General features: G+C 49.3%; 1 protein-coding gene across 1 annotated transcript in view; it reads right to left on the bottom strand.

The window, feature by feature from the left end:
- LOC118771955 (ras-related protein Rap-1b) overlaps positions 1 to 15921 on the bottom strand; it is a 47927-nt gene that overhangs the window by 16584 nt on the left and 15422 nt on the right. Inside the window, exon 2 of the mRNA XM_036520147.1 lies at positions 939 to 1018. Coding sequence (XP_036376040.1) covers positions 939 to 995 — 57 coding nt within the window. The 5' untranslated portion in view covers positions 996 to 1018. The remainder of the gene's footprint in view (positions 1 to 938; positions 1019 to 15921) is intronic.

Genomic DNA, 15921 nt, shown 5'->3' with positions numbered 1-15921 from the left:
TTCAATTAGCCATAATGGACGGTAAAAGTCTATGTGCTGTACATTAAAAGGGCCGCGCTCCTAGCAAGCTGAGAATGGGGTCAGGGGCGCACTTCTAGGCCTGTGATGGCCAATGGCCAATGGGCTCTTAGCTCTCCGCGGCTTTGGATGTTTTCTCTTTTTTGTTGGTATTCAATGTTACGGCACTAATTGGTCCAGAGCACACAAATGAGCTCACTGCATGCAATCAAACGGCAAACAGAGCACTGTGGATGTAAGGTGATAACAGCATTCATTCACGTCATACAGTTCCAGTCAAAAGTGTGGACACAACTTTTACTCTTTATTTTTACTTTTTTCTACATTTTAGAATAATAGTAAAGACACCTTAACTATGAATTAACACAAATGGAATTATGCAGTGACCAAAAAAGTGTCAGAAACAAATCAAAACTAAGTTATATTTTAGATTCTTCAAAGTACCTTCCCACTTTTGAACTGGCAGCCTTGCGGTAATAAGTCCTGCTCCTTAGCTACTATGCTGCACTGCCAGATGTGATGGAAAAAGCCTCCAAAAATCAGTGACATTCTCACACCCCCACAGAAACCCAGGCTCGGGACAGGGGCTCCCTTGAGGACGCTGGCTAGCCGTTTCCTCGGTCAACGCAAAACTGCAGGGGCCACCATTCAGGTGACATCGATCACCGCCCCCCCACCAGCCAGGATCTTCTGCATTTAGCAGCTCGGTACGAAAACAGCCTAATCCACTGCCTGTTTGCACAGGGAACAGATCAAACAAACATCAGCCATCCAAGAGTCCGACGCTGTTTGCTGAGAGGAGAAGCAGCCCGAGGTCTGCCCGGCTCATCCGGTCCCCTACACAGTGTGTTTTTACATGCTTTCAGGGGCTGCTGAGTGCGGTGTCTGCAGGGTGAATGGTGTGAGGGGGGGACACTTACCAGAGCAGATTTGCCCACACCTCCTGACCCCAGGACCACCAGCTTATATTCACGCATCCTGTTCTGCTTCTGGTGTCAACCTGTGAGAGAGCAGACAAGGAGCTTACTGCAACAGCAGGTATTTTTGTGTTCATAAACACATACACACACACACACACACACACACACACACACACACACACACACACACACATACATACATACAGCTGGGCTAGTCATGCATCAGTCCCTACACAACACACCATGCAATGCTGTAAGCAGTAAGCTTGTGGAGCTAGCAGTGGAGATGAGGTTATAGAGGTTGCAGGTCGTAAAGAACCTCATTTCATAACCCAGCTCACACTGTCCCTTTAACTGGAAATTCCCTGCTGTCCCGAAACGGCACTTCTCACAGGCCTGCTGCCTGCCGCTCACTTATTTAGCACACTGTCCATGTGTCACAAACCGCTAAAAGCGCAGACAGCCCTGCGTGAGTCGAGAGAGCGCCTGAGTTTACAGCAGCCTCGGCCACCGTAGAAATAAGGAACCAGATCGCAGGCCAAATTCCCCTTTTTTAAAACGCTGCCACGGGCTCAACTGTAACAGTAGGACTCGCTCTGTTCATGTGGACATGCACACACACACACACACACACACACACACACACACACTCGCACGCGTGTACCGCTCCGCCCACACACACACCCACTCAGCCTGCTCCAGCCCCCGCTACCACCTCCGCCTTCCCCGTCCACAGCTAATTAAATCCGCACTCGCGGAGAGATGGGCTGGCATGAATTAAACAGGCTGGTTGCGCGCTTTCTCCGTGACCTGCGGACGAGCGGCCGAGCGCAGCGGGATCAAAGAAGAAGAAAGGGACAGAGGGGAACAGAGAGGGAGACGCAAACTTAACGCGGCTCAAACGCCCACGTGGCCACGCCCCTCCCCACGCAACAGAGCCCCACGCTACAGCTCTGCCAGAAGCACTCTGCAAACAGAGGCGATCAACGGGGAACGCACCCATTCCAGTCAACACACAAACACAATCAGACTGCAAGGAGTGGCAGGAACCGTTCGGTACCGCTCCTGTTTGCTTTAGCAGATAAAGACTCAAAGACGTACCAGGCAAACCCCCCGTCACGTTCGACACTGGGCTGAATCACAGGCCTAATCCTTAAATTCACAAGAACCACCTGACGGGAGTGAGCCGAGTGCCGTTATGGTGCTGTTGTGGCAGCTCTGTCAGAAGTGCCGTGTCTGCATGCCAGATCTCTGAGTGACAGCGCTGGCACCTATGTCAGACTCAGGCCTGTGGGCTGAAGGTGCCAGAATCAGCACGAACGCAGCAGCTCTGGGACAGAGACCAGTGGAGGATCAGTACCACTAGAGCCCTGCAGCAGCTCTGGGAGAGAGAGCAGTGGCGGATCAGTAGCACTAGAATTCTGGAGCAGCTCTTGGAGAGAGAGCAGTGGCGGATCAGTAGCACTAGAATTCTGGAGCAGCTCTGGGAGAGAGCGAAGTACATTGCCTTTACCACTGGAGCCCTGACAAAGAGCCGAGAGCCCAGATCCCCGCTCCCAGAGGCTGAGCTCGTGCAACACAGCGTCTGCTTTATCAGCACAGACACAGAGCAGGGATCTGCAGTCACTCCACTCGGCTGCCCTGGAGCTCTGGCTCGCTCTGTCTCTCTCTCTTTCTCGCTCTCTCTCTCTCTCAGCCTAACCCTTGCTCCTGGGGGGGGGGGAGGTGACGTTCTGTTACCGCTCAACAATGACAAATACTTTGTTAGTGACGCACCTTAAAAGAAAGGGTCACTCAAAAGCCATACGTCCATTTAAGATTATAGTTTTTGCCTGGGCTTCTACACCCCATCATACACCACAGCGCCTGAGTTTTACATCACCACGGCTCCTTACAAAGACATCACAGAAACTCCCCTGCAAACAATGTGAGGCTGCCGATGCTCGTATTTTATCTCCTCTGAGCAATTAAGAACGTGCGTTTTTGTGTCGTCCAAGCGATCCTACGATCTGGCACAGTGAACAACAGACATCAACACTGTAAACTGCTGCTGAACAGCACTGCAGAAAAGAAGGCATTAAAAGATCAGGGGAATGGGGACCTGGGATGGGAAAAGCACAAATAAACGTAATCACACTCCTTTCATACGACATTTACCGGCCTGCTTCCTATTGGTTATAATATTGGTTTGTAGGGATCTTTCCCCAACAAGAATTCAACAGGAACACCCTCCAAAACAGTACGATTTTAATGTCTCATGAACATCTTTCAGCGCTTAAAGCAGGCAGAAGGGCCCCTGGTACAATTCTAAAGCTTCTGTGAATAGCACCAAAGCTGCTGTGAAAGTGGGAGGTGTGACCTCTGCATGTTTAAAGCTGTCTTCAAAAGGCAAGCAGTCAGTGAGTCAGACACGAGAGAGATCATAAATCAACAGCGAGGCTCCACCATGCGATCCGCTCTGGCCCTCTGAGCCAATCGAGTCGTGCCATCAGCAGCGCGTGGGCGTTCGGGTGTGTCCTCACAGGGTGCAGGCGCTGCAGCGTCCGACTCGCCCCGCCCCTCGTTCTCGAGTATAGACCTAAGCCGCCGCGAGTGCTGCCTAAAATTCTCTCGCCCCAGTGCACAGAGGAGGGCCTCAGCCTCTCTGCGCTTGCTCGGAGGGGAGAACTGACCAGAGAAAATTCAATTAATCATGCAGTGAGACGCCCCAACAGAAAGCGACAGGCCTCTTCAGGGGATGAGATGAGCTTGTGAGGCTGTTGGAGGGAAACGGCCATGACAGGACAGGTCTAGGAAAAGCCGCTAGCCACACCCCCTCAAATTCCCAGGATGCTCTGGGACCTGTGAGGAGAAGGCAGATTGAAGAGGCAGCGCCTCTCCAGGGGCTTATTGAGGGTTCCAGACCCCGTGAGTCCGCGGCTGGGTCCAGGACCCGCTCTGATCAGGCGTGAGAATTACCACGGGCTTTGCACTAAACAAACACGGGCTCACAGGATGTCGCCCAATCCACAGGAGCAGCACCGATGCTCCGATGTGGGAGTCCGTGCCAGGTTTTTTTCCCCACCCTCAATGGAGTGTCAGTGACTGGTCACAGCTCCGGACCCAGACAAGAGCTCTCACACATGAGATTGGCTCCATATGTCCGACAGCCTCATGACCAGAAAAAAAAAATTAAAGAATGTGTGTCTAAAAACAGGGAGAGATTCAGAGCTGGCCATTTTCCTCACACATTATTATCAGTGCCTCGCTTAAACCAGTGCTTTCAATGGTCAGAATCAGACGACCTGCAAACGGATACCTACAAATGATGACACCAATCATTAAAAAAAAAAAAAAAGCCCACAACTACGCTGTTAGCATTACACTTCGCTGTGGGTCATAGTGTGTACTAGCAATTGCTTGTGCCAAACATTGGACCCCTCTCCTGGGACTGTTTGTGAATCTCGAGGGAGAGCTCAGGACAGATGTTCTTGTAAAAGACACACTTCCCCTCCCTATCCCCCCCCATTCCTGCTGCCAGTCAATCCTCAGGATGTGAAGAGGGGCTTGTTTACTGGCCAGGCCCCTGGCAGCCTCCACAAGAGCCAGTTCTCCTTGGTCAATCCCTGCTTTGTCTCTGACAGATAACAAACAAACACCAAAAATCATTCCCTTTGTTCTCCTCGATATTTTTAAAACGCTGCTGAGGGAACCAGGAGCTTCATGGACACAATACAATAAATTAGAAATAAAAAAAAAAAACCTTGTGTGACATCAATCAAGCTGACTGTGGGCCACCTGTGTAACTGTAGGACCCCGGTCTGAAAGGCAGGGGAGAATCTGCAGTTTTATCACAACAGCGGTGTGGGAACAGAAAAATAAGAGTTCTGCAGAGTGTATGAATCTTTTTGGCGTTCCTCCATGCAGCAGTGACCTGGGGAATGACATCATAGAGTTTCAGGTTTGTTTGAGAAAAACAGGGGAGGCCTACGCCCTCGACAGCTGCAAGTCGTCCGACTCTGCAGAGCCGGCCATGCCCTGTTCCCACCACACTTCCATATATGAGGGAAGCGGGAACAAAACAGTCAAGGTCAGAAGTCAGGCACGAGAAAGGTACTAGAAAGTTATGAACACACATGAATACACACCACCATGGCTCCTTCAGTTCAGACCAGTGAAAATCAGCTGAGATTCAAGTTTATTACAGACCATGACTCTCACTAATATTCAGAGAGCGAACCGCCCAGTCAGAAGTGTCAAATTTTCAGATTTTTCATCATAAAACAAGAAAATTAATCTTGTACATTCACAAGGACTTCTCTCATTACCAGAAACTCTATGTAGCCTCATTTATCTAAAACACAAAATGTTTCTGTTGTGAAGATTATATGTCAGAGAATAATCAAAGTTTTACAATGAAATAAATTGCTTCTGCAAATTCATCCTTCCGCATCCTTGTAATGAGAATTTCCTCTGCGGTCAGCTTGCGCATTAATGACGGACTAGCTCCAGCACCCTGTACCAACTGACGAAAAGGACCTCAGGTCATGTTTATAAAAAGGTCAGACATTAACAGCCGAGCTGGGAGAGAGATGCCTTTGTGCACCTATGTTAAGAGAACTATGGCCGGCTCTCCCTACACTCCCATTCCTCCAAAGAAAGCTTTTCGGGGGGACCTGGAACCCTCTGGGCCGTGTGTCACAAAGAGACATGGCAAAGACAGGACCCTTTCTTCCGTACGTGGAAGGCAGCTGACAGAATAAAAGGACATAAGTGCACATGTGTATGTAGATGCCTGGAGGCGCCTGGCCGTCCCTTAATGCCACTTAGCGGGAAATGTAGGTCAGCACGTAGAGAGAGGGCCCAGGGTTTTCTGCTCGGGCCCATTTTGAAAGTGTAATCTGGTTTGGGGGCTTAATTCGGCTCCTTGGGAGACCGCTTCCATCGTGCACTTGGGGCAGAGCGAGGTTAAGAATGAGGAAGGAGGGGGGGGTCACATGGGACTGGGAGGGGTAGTTCTGGATTTGACCCTCTGCTTGTGTGGTACAGGCATTAAATGTGTGAGGCCCAAGCTCCCTCCTCCCCCTCCTCACTCCTGCTACTGTGTCCATTAAGCTCTCCCGGCCCGATCTCTACATTTGTAATAAGTTGCATCTAAATCAATGCTGAAGTAGTCTGATGTAATTCAGACTCTTGTTCATTACTCGAGATTCCACGGAGGCAAAAATCAATCCGTCTGTAAGAGACAGGGCAGAGGGACAGTGATGGGAAAACGATACTTGGCAGCCAAACCAAAGTTCATTCTGCAGCAATTTGTTGATGATGGCTGTGTTTTTTTTTTCCAGATTGTTTGTCCATGCAAGGATAGTACACCAGCAAGCAGTTCCAGGTCTTTTGAGTAGGGTAGGAATTACCAAGCAACGCAAATCAAATCAAGATGGGCCATTCCGCAGCTGGGAGAAAGAGAGAGAGAGTTCCGCGGTGACAGCAGGAGAGAAGTAGAAAACACCTCTCACCATAACGGAAGGGGACCTCTTGTTTTGAGCTCCGTCGAAATTGCGTGTCGGTATGGAAGTCCGCTTCCTTGGGGCGGTGAAAGAGAAAGCGCTCCCAGGGCGGTCGGTGCTGACCCGGAGCAGGACCGGCCAGGGGCGAGGAGGTAAGGAGAGCGATGAGGCGCTTCGGAGGGAAAACGAAACCAGATGGCAGCTCCGGGGCCGCTCCCTCACACCCGTACGACTGTAATCATTTAAAGGGCTAACGCGTGAGGGTAAGGCCCTCTCACGATCCAGGTGCACTGCGGCTTTCGTAGCCAACTCCGTTTCCACTGTGAGCGAGATGCAGCTATCACGTTACGAATGAGGTGCTCCTGAGATCCACCACGCTGCTCGATTTTGAAGAAAGCCCATCTCTTCTTCTAGGATAACAGCGTTTTAGGTTAGCCGTGCTTTGCATTTCATCCAGAGATCCTACCCAAACTGGTATATTCCACGCTATTAAAACACACTCAGGTCACTGGATAAACGTTAACTCCTCAAGTAAAATAAGATTCCTCTACCTATTTGCATTGAATTCATAGCATTACCGATCCGTGCATCCTCTTAATCTCTATTCTATTAAGACTAATCTCAATTAGTCTATTAGACTAATCTCTTTGTCTATTAGTCACACAACACTGTTAGTCTAGTATGAGTCCTAGGGATTTGCAGTAAAACCCTTGCAGTTATAATTGGGTACAGTGGTAGTAACTCTTGTTTTTTCTGAGGGCTGAAGGACATAGAGTACTCTGCAAAACTTGGCAAACCAGTAAGGCAGATAAGGGGGAGTCAACATGCCACTCACACTCATGCCTGCAGAGGGGTGGCCACTGACCACAGCCCACAGCTGACCTCGGGGCTGGACCAAGTGGCCTAGAAGTATAGCATTTCCCACCTGGGTAAAAGGTGAAAGGTCTGTGGGCATGCCTATTTTAGAGGACTTCAGAGAATGCTGTGTAGAGTCTGTACAAACCCGAGCGGCTTCTACAAGTTCATTCGAATGCCATCCAGACTCAACCACCAGCCCGGCACGGAGGTCCCCACCACCCACAGAGCTGCAGGACTATGCCACCCGCGGCCGAAAGGAGAGCAACCGCACGGAGCCACCGCAGATTCAAAATGGGCTCATATGCATTTCAATTGCCTTCAATAAGGAAAATTCCATTCCCCTGGAGAAGATTGCTTCTCTGTTCATTCTAATCATCTTTTTAACAACTCTTTTAAACTGTCTTTAATGCATTGTGGTACCGAAAGTCTCGTTCTAGACTGAATTTCAACATGCATAATTGTACCAACTTTAAATCTTATGATCCGTATTACATAATTGAAAGCAAAGGACAATCCTTGGCAAATGCTTGGGGTACTGGATATATGAGCTAATTTTCAATATCGCCTGTACAGAGAGGTCATGTCACTGTGAAAGAATATGCAGCTGCTATAGTTTAGCCTGCAAAGTGTGAGCAGCAGCTCAGGTGTGAATGTTCTGTTGCAACAACTGTGTTTCCTTATTGCTTTTAACCTGGCAGTGCTAATTAACTTCGCACAATCTTCGCTAATTATAAAGCCTCAAAATCAGCTGATAAACATAAAGCTTGGTTTTTAAGTTAACAGCAGACTGCCACTGGTAGATTTTCTGCGCTCGTGTCTAAATGCATAGAAGCAGGCCAGTGATGCAGCTGGGGTCCAAGACACCTGCATGCAGCAAGCTGTGGGTGACCGTTCACGTGCCCTGTTAAAGCTGAACGCCATTTTGTTTCTTTGCTTCATCTGGGGACCCGAGCACAATACTGGAACCTGTCTCTCCCTGGCTAGAAGCAGAAATGGTCTGAAGTGAGGGAGTTTCGGGGGCTGGTGGCTGGGATGCTCAGGAGGCTGGGAAAGAGCAGTCTTTTCTGCTCGCAGTTCATCTCCCTAATAATAACCCGCTGTGCGCTCCTGATTGCAGGTGTGCAGCAGACACAGCGGCGTACCCAGGTGCTTGTCACAGCGATGGTGGAGTGATGGATGCTGGGAACCACTGCCAGGCCTGCTGCCGTATTTCTTATGAGCCTCGCAATGTGATTTACACAGCAGCACTGGAAGGAACAGTGTGACACTCTGTTCAGCTGAAAAGAGGCGCTGCATAATCAGCTGAGCAGGCAGGGCCTTGTACGCAGTCACACAAGCATTTAAACAACAACAACAAAAAGCAAAAAACAAAATGCTCCCGCTAATGGACCCACTGACTTACTTTTCCCACTCAATGTCACAAACATCCCTCTGAGGAGTTCTAACAAACACGCCCCGGGCGACAACGGCTTTGCCAAATCTCCCTCTGTTACACATAGCTTTACGTTACACAAAAATGCTTTCCAGTCAGTCCTGTGCAGGTTTTCTGTGCTGCAAAGCAGAGGGGACACAGCCGCCTGCCTGTCAGCCCTAAAGATTACTCGCGTGCTGTTCCACAGCGTCCCCATGCACCTATGGCAAGGCACCATCACAGCAGAAACAGCCTGCCTTGCGCGGTTCTTCTGTTCTCATCTACAATGCGTCAGCGACAGTTTTGTCCTCACCCAGCTCTGCTCCCTCTCTCTATCTCTCTCTGTCTCTCCCTCTCCCTCCATCTCTCTTCCTCTCCCTCAGGATCGGAAGAGCCAATTATGCTGCAGCCTGTCCGCGGGGGAGAGGGACTCGGTGGAAGCAGAGATCAGAACCTCCATGCTGTCAGGAAGTTAAGCGGAGCCAAGTCATGCGGAGCCACCCGGACCCCTCTCGGCCCTCTCATCCGGAGCGATTAACCCTCTCCCCGGCCCCGAGGAGGGTTAAACACCGCCCCTTTAATGACAGCCAGGAGAGGGGGGTACCAGCTGTTGCAGAACATCACAGCTGTTTCGGGCCCAGGTGTCACAGAGATGATGCTTGTCACGGTAACCACATTGCTAGGCAACAGTGTGTGCTTCCTGTGCCGGAAACGGTGAGGCAGGGAAGAGGCAGGACCATCGGGCAGACCCACAGTAGGGTTGGGGGGGGGGGGGGGGGGGGGGGGGGGGGGGTTTGGGGGGAGGGTTGGGAGCAGGGAAGCTAACTACATGCCAACACATCTCAAACAGCCTCTCTTTGGCACTGTGTCCCCACCGCTAGGTTCAGCTAAAGAGCATCAGCACCAGAGATAGAGAGGGGAAAAAAAGGGAGGAGGGAAGGGAATCAATCTCACTGCAGGTATGCTGGCTTCCCCCCACCATGCTCCTAATTAACCGTTTATTCCTGCTCTGTGCCATGGCCCTGCCTCTCGGGTTGCCATGTCATGCGTGCGCTGATCCCACCCTGCCGGGGAACGTGCCGCGTCCTGCATAAACGCCTGTTAAAAACAGCTGCCTCTCTGGAGCTGGCTGCCCCCCCCCCCACCCCCCACCCCCGGGCAGGCTCAGTCCTCTTGATCACACGGGTCTAATTGGGGCAAGGCGGAGAATCTCCATCCCACCGCTGACCCCATTATCCCAGGCGGTGACTCCTTGACTCCGAGGCGCTCCGTCTTGCCTCGCCTCGCCTTTGTGCGACTTCGCTTGCTGCTACTGCACAAATAGATCAGCTGCGCTGTGCGCTCTGTTGTGGTGGACCACCCCGCTGAGCTTGGGTACTGAGCTGTGAGTCACGTATACATGGCAAGTTATTACCAGCTGCTGGGGGAGCGAGCACAGAACCAACTTTCTGCATCTCTATCTGCTTAACATGCTCAACGAAATAACCAGCCCACTCATTTTACAATGAGTTAAAGGGTGCTAAAGCGTTTATGACCTCTGGTGTTACTGAAAGCCAAAAACCAGCCAGTTGACCATAATGTTTAAAATCTAATTTTGCCATATATACAATTGTTAATACATCATATTTAGGCGTCCTAATACAAGGTAATAAAACATACAATAAGAATGTCACTCCCCCAATCTGGGATGTAGGGATGCACTCGGGTTGTACAGCAATTTTACAGCAACATAAAACACAGCTGGTGCTGTAATGAGTAATATATAATACAGCGGACGGGAGTGCAGGGTAACAACACTTCCATATATCACTCTGGGGTCTCTGATTTACGTCCACAGCCTCGGTCAGGGTCAAGGCCTTGCAGAGCAGGAAGGAGAGGCCCACCTGACAGGCGCCGTGGGAACGCAGGCCTCAAGGCTAACAGGAGAGGCTGCTGGGAGCACACGTTCAGTCGCCCGGTGTCACGCTTAACGGATTCAGCCTCCTTGTTAGGCCGGCCCCCGGGACAGCGACGAGGGCAGGAGCTCCACTGAACCCGCCATCACCTGCCTCATCTGGCTTCTGCCATGCCAACGCGATCAATGGCCCCAGCCCTACCTGCCACCCAAGCATTTTTCACAAGGCTCAAAGGGAGGGGTGAAGTTTAACAGACAGATACTACCCTCCCCTACAGGGAGAGATATTGCAGAGGGTAATATGAACGCCACTGGCTTAAATGAAGCAGGTGACCCTAAAGTACCGCTGGGCAAAAACGTTACCCGACTAATACATTTACAACTCGCCATGAGATGAATCAGGTTTTACACATCAATGTTAATACTGAAGAGCAAATAATAAAGGATGGAACAAGTGTATCACTTACACAGTAATGATAACATCATTTACACCACAAATCTTTTTCTTATTAACTATGACACATAACACCACCATTGTCCTGACACCTTTATAACCAGCCAATCCATTAGATTAAGAACTTCTGTTGCTCAATAATTCAATCATGTAATGAGTCTCTAGCTTTTTCCCTCAGATAATCTTTAACTTAATTGAGAGCGATTCTTACCATTATAATAGAATTTACAAACCAATCTCTCATTATTTGCAGACATCTGGGAATGCTTGTACTTATTTAGTCAGCTGTAATTTTTCTGGGTATAAATCATTTACACCATGCACAGACCTACAGAAACAGAAATTCACTTTTTTTTTTTTTACTTAATATAGTTATAAGGGGCACTGTAACATTACTTGAAGCGACACTGAGCCTGGGTAATTTTAGTCTCAGGAAAGATGCACAAGTCTCTTGGTTTCACTCCTGAGATTTTAATATTGGCAAAGGAGGAAGAATCCATATTATCAGTTATTACATGACTATATCAATGTGCAATGGAAAGATAACAATATAATTTGCATGTATCAAGCCCCGCCTTGACACATGACAAATGAGAAGAGCACTACCAAATGATTTCAGTAATTACTGTGCGCTGAAATGTGAAACAGGAATGAGACACAAACATCTATCTTTTGCATGTGTGGCTTGTGGCCTCTCAATATCCAATGATTATTATTCTGATCACTATCATTACCACTATTTTCCTGCAATTTATTCATGGTTTATGTGCTCATTTGTTGGCATTTTATAACTGAGGAGAACTTAACTGAACTTATAACTTAGGAAGAGAACTTTAGACTGAGGGTCAGGCCCATCTCATGAAATGAGTTCACTGGTCCTTTGCTTTTATGGTGTCCCGGGGCCTTCAAGACGTCAATGAAATGAGAAGGTGGAGGGGTGTCTTGTGGTTTAAGGTCAAAGTTCAATATGCATCCGTTTCTCATGGTGTAATCAGAGGAATATGCAAAACCACAAAGGCAGAGAGCAGAACTACGACAGATGATCTATTACTTTGAACCTAATCGCCATAATTAAGTAGGAGGTCAACCAATCGGTGGCCAGAGAACACAGCCATCCTGAACATGCACAGAAAGTCTAGGTACGTTAAACAGAACAGAATTCCCCTACAAACCGCTGCAGAATTCAAGTACAGGCATGTTGGTGAGGTAAGGATGGCCGTGTAACATTCCTGACCAGAGGCATCTGGCAACACACCACATCAAGGAGGTCAAACCCAGCACAACAGGGTTGTTTTCCAGTGGAAAAGAATGTCCCCAACCACACACAACCACCCAAACCCACCCCCGTACCCGACACCATGGAAAACCACCAACGCTTCTCCGCAACTGAGTGACCCACTGAGTGACCCACTGAGTGACGAGGCAGACGGCAGTCATTGTTGACACTGCTCAGAAATTCCAGCTGCCAAGAAGGGGACAGGAGGAGCAGTGCTTGTGCCCAGTCCAAGGAGCTAACATGAACCGTTTAACTGGCACTGCGAGCGCAGCTTAGAGCTCTGACCTCTTATCGGCTCCACCGCACAAACAAGAGGAGGATTATCCCAGCGCTATGTTTCGGCTGCACTAAAAACAGTCCGACTGGCAAACGGAAAAGTGGACGCCCGCCGATGATGATTAAATCTCTCTCAACGCCGGTAAAGCTTAATTTCAGCAAGTCGTCACCACTCCAGAGACGGACAGAGCACTCCCAATGCATAGCAAATGGAGCCATTCAAGGTTTTACAACAAACAGCTGAGTGTGGAATCCAGAATCCAGAATCCAGAATCAGAGTCTTCCACCCAGTACGCTCACCTGTTCCGAGACCAAAGCAAAATGGCCCAAACCGATACACAGTGAGAATTCTATACCCATCCGTGCAATGTGAAAACAAGTGGGCTAAAGAGGCAACAATGCTCCACGTGAAACCGCAACAACCTGACCAAAACTCTTCCTCACAGCTAGAGGAAGAGACTGCTTTTTGCCCAGAGAGCCTGGCTGGAGAGGCCGCAGGACTGTGCAGGGCTGTACAGCCGATGGAGAAAGCTTTGCTTCTGAGCGTAAAAGCCAACTTCTGCACTTAATTTAAAACAGGGAAAAAAGCAGTCCTTTTCCTGGAACGCTGGAGACTTTTCTGAGTTCTTAATTCCATGATTGGATCAATTATTAAGCTAAATGAAGGCAGGTGACCATGCGCTTCAGGAGAGAGGCAATTTCCCTAACCCACAAAAGCCACAATTACGGCTAATGGTTTGTAGCCAACTAGCACTGTTAGTTTTACGGTGTAGAATGGGGCTTTCACTGGATTCATTCATTCATTTTAGCGCTGCTTAAACACTGAAATGGATTAAAATTCAGAAGCCATCCATTTTCATGCAGCTCTTAACCATGAGCGCAACTGCACTGCCTCCTTCCGTATCTCCACAGAGTGCAAAGCCTTCAGCCTGTCTGAGCCAACAGATCATCACTGCCATGTGTACATGTAATGACACACTGTATGTAGCCCTAAGCTATTCAGAACATTCACACGTCAGAGGTGGTAAAAAAAAAAAAAAAAACATTCTATGACAAGCTCAGGCTTGCACAGCAAATGTTTTCAAATGATCCAAAATTTAAATGAAAACATACAATTCCAGCAACATCATAATCTTTTATAGAGACCGTGTTCATATTTCACACACATTCATATCTGTCATGTAAAACCCTCTTTTGCCACAGTAAGCGGAAGGCAGCACCACACTGCATAGAATGTAAATCCAAGGCGTTTTTTCTTAAGTGACCAGAGTCCTGGCACAATGAAGTCCTTGCTTCTTTCTGAAGAGCAATAAAAAGCTGCATAATCAAATGAAAGCGGGCCGAGCTCTGCGCCCGAGGCTAGGGCGAACAATACGCGTGCGGGGCCTCTCTCTGAGCGTGCTCGCCGTGGCACGCACGAGGCCGTTTACGTGCCGCCCGCTCGGCCGCACGCTTGCGCCGGGAGGCAGGAAGGAGAGCTGCGGGGATGGAATTCTGCCACTCTCCGGAATTCCACTCTGGAATGCGCGACCCGGGCCCTGCCTTTTGTTCTGCAGTTGTTGTGCTGGGTGATTCTCAGCTGGGGCTTGGCTTTCCAGGAGCATGGTGGCTGGGTGTTGGGGGTGTGGGGGGGGGGGGGGGGTGTTGGTCTCAGACATTATTGGACATTCCTGGACTCTGGCATTTCAGAAAAAAGCGAGCTTCGCCTGTACACTTCTGAACCCTCTCATTTCCAGTCAGCCTCACTAAGGACAAAGCCCACTCGCTGACTGTAAATTCTGAAAAAAATGTTTAAGATAACTTAATTTTGCCCATTTGCCTTAGAGTGAATTTTTACAGTCCCAAATTTTATTTGGAATTGAATTCATAAACGTTGGGTATGTTCCAACCAAGCACTTTGCGGGTGCTGTATTGCCTCACATAACCCCCCGCCTCACCCAAAACGTCTGACCGGCACCAACGCGCCTCATTTCAAAAGGAAAAAAATTCAGAACACAACTGAAATGAAACCACTTCAGGCCACATCCTTCGCACCGCAGCTCAGTGGCTTTCCGTTCAAACTTGCAGGTGTGAGAGTCCACCTACACACACACAGGCCTCTCCGTTAGCCTGGCACTCCACTCTACTGCTGCCTGGTCACCGCGGGGCTAACAGCGCCAGACCCACAAGCTGCCGCCCCAGCTGAAGCCACTCTCACGCTATAATTAGGTTGTTCCCAGGGCTGAGTGAACTCTTGAGCTCCTGTTGGTACTGCTTATGCGAACGGCTCGCCCACCCCTGCTAGGGATCAACCTGACAGCGTCTGTTGAAATAAATCACATTGACCGGGCTGGGTGGGGCAATCGGACCTTCTCCTTTCACGGCGAAGGGAAGGAGTCCTTGCCGTCACGGCCGACACAGAGACGACGGGCATCTCCCAGATTCCCCATGATGCACGTAATGTCATGTAACGTCATGTAAAGTAATGCAATGTAATGTAAGGAATGTAAAAATAAATAACTAAATAAATAAATTAATTAATAATACAGCGCTCTCTCACCCAGCCAAGTTCAATTACCGCCGAGATTCGTGAGCAGGTCCAGCAGGGTAGCCTGCCACAGGTGTTACTCCCGTTCAGCAGGGCTGTTCCCTGCTGGCCCCCGGGTGATGAGACAGACCTGACGGCTAACACTGGGATCTGGTCTGCTTTCCACTGAGGCTCTCGGCGGAGAACCTGGAGCTCCTCAACGCCCATGCATTATTCATACGGCTCCTACAGCCACGATAAGATCAGAGCGTGCGGACTGCTTTAAAACAATCAACACCTCAGCCATGTCAAGCCCCGGCGCTGGATTATCTCAAATCCTACAGCTGTGGAATATACTCTCAGAAGATAAACCCAGGTAGCTGATGCAAAGATTACCAAAAAAAAAAAAAAAGAAAAAAAGAAAAAAAAGAAAAAGAAAAAGTCTGTCTTGAGCCACACAATACAGAGGTTCTTCCTTGGGGGGGGGGGCATTCTGAGACTTTTTTCCCCATATAGGTGAAACACAAAGCCAGAGCAGTATAAGACAGTGTATCAGATCAGGCTTCTGCCATGCTCCACTGACCATGGAATATCACAGCGGATGATTCTTCACAAGAGGCAAGAGGAATGACTGTGGAATTACTGTATTACGTAACAGGAGGGTGGATGGGGGCGGGTGGGGTGTGGTGGGGGGATAGGGGTGCTCCCATCTCAGACTGGTGAGGGCCAAGGCTCCCGTAATGGGCAGGGACCGACTTTCTGTGCTTGAAGATGTGCCTGGTACACACCCACCGGCGAATGCAAATGACACCCCTCTATCCC

This window comes from Megalops cyprinoides, chromosome 25 (assembly GCF_013368585.1).
Source record: "Megalops cyprinoides isolate fMegCyp1 chromosome 25, fMegCyp1.pri, whole genome shotgun sequence".
Classification (NCBI taxonomy): Eukaryota; Metazoa; Chordata; class Actinopteri; order Elopiformes; family Megalopidae; genus Megalops; species Megalops cyprinoides.
The sequence above is the reverse complement of the archived record's forward strand: the minus strand, read 5'-3'. Positions and strand labels throughout refer to the sequence as shown.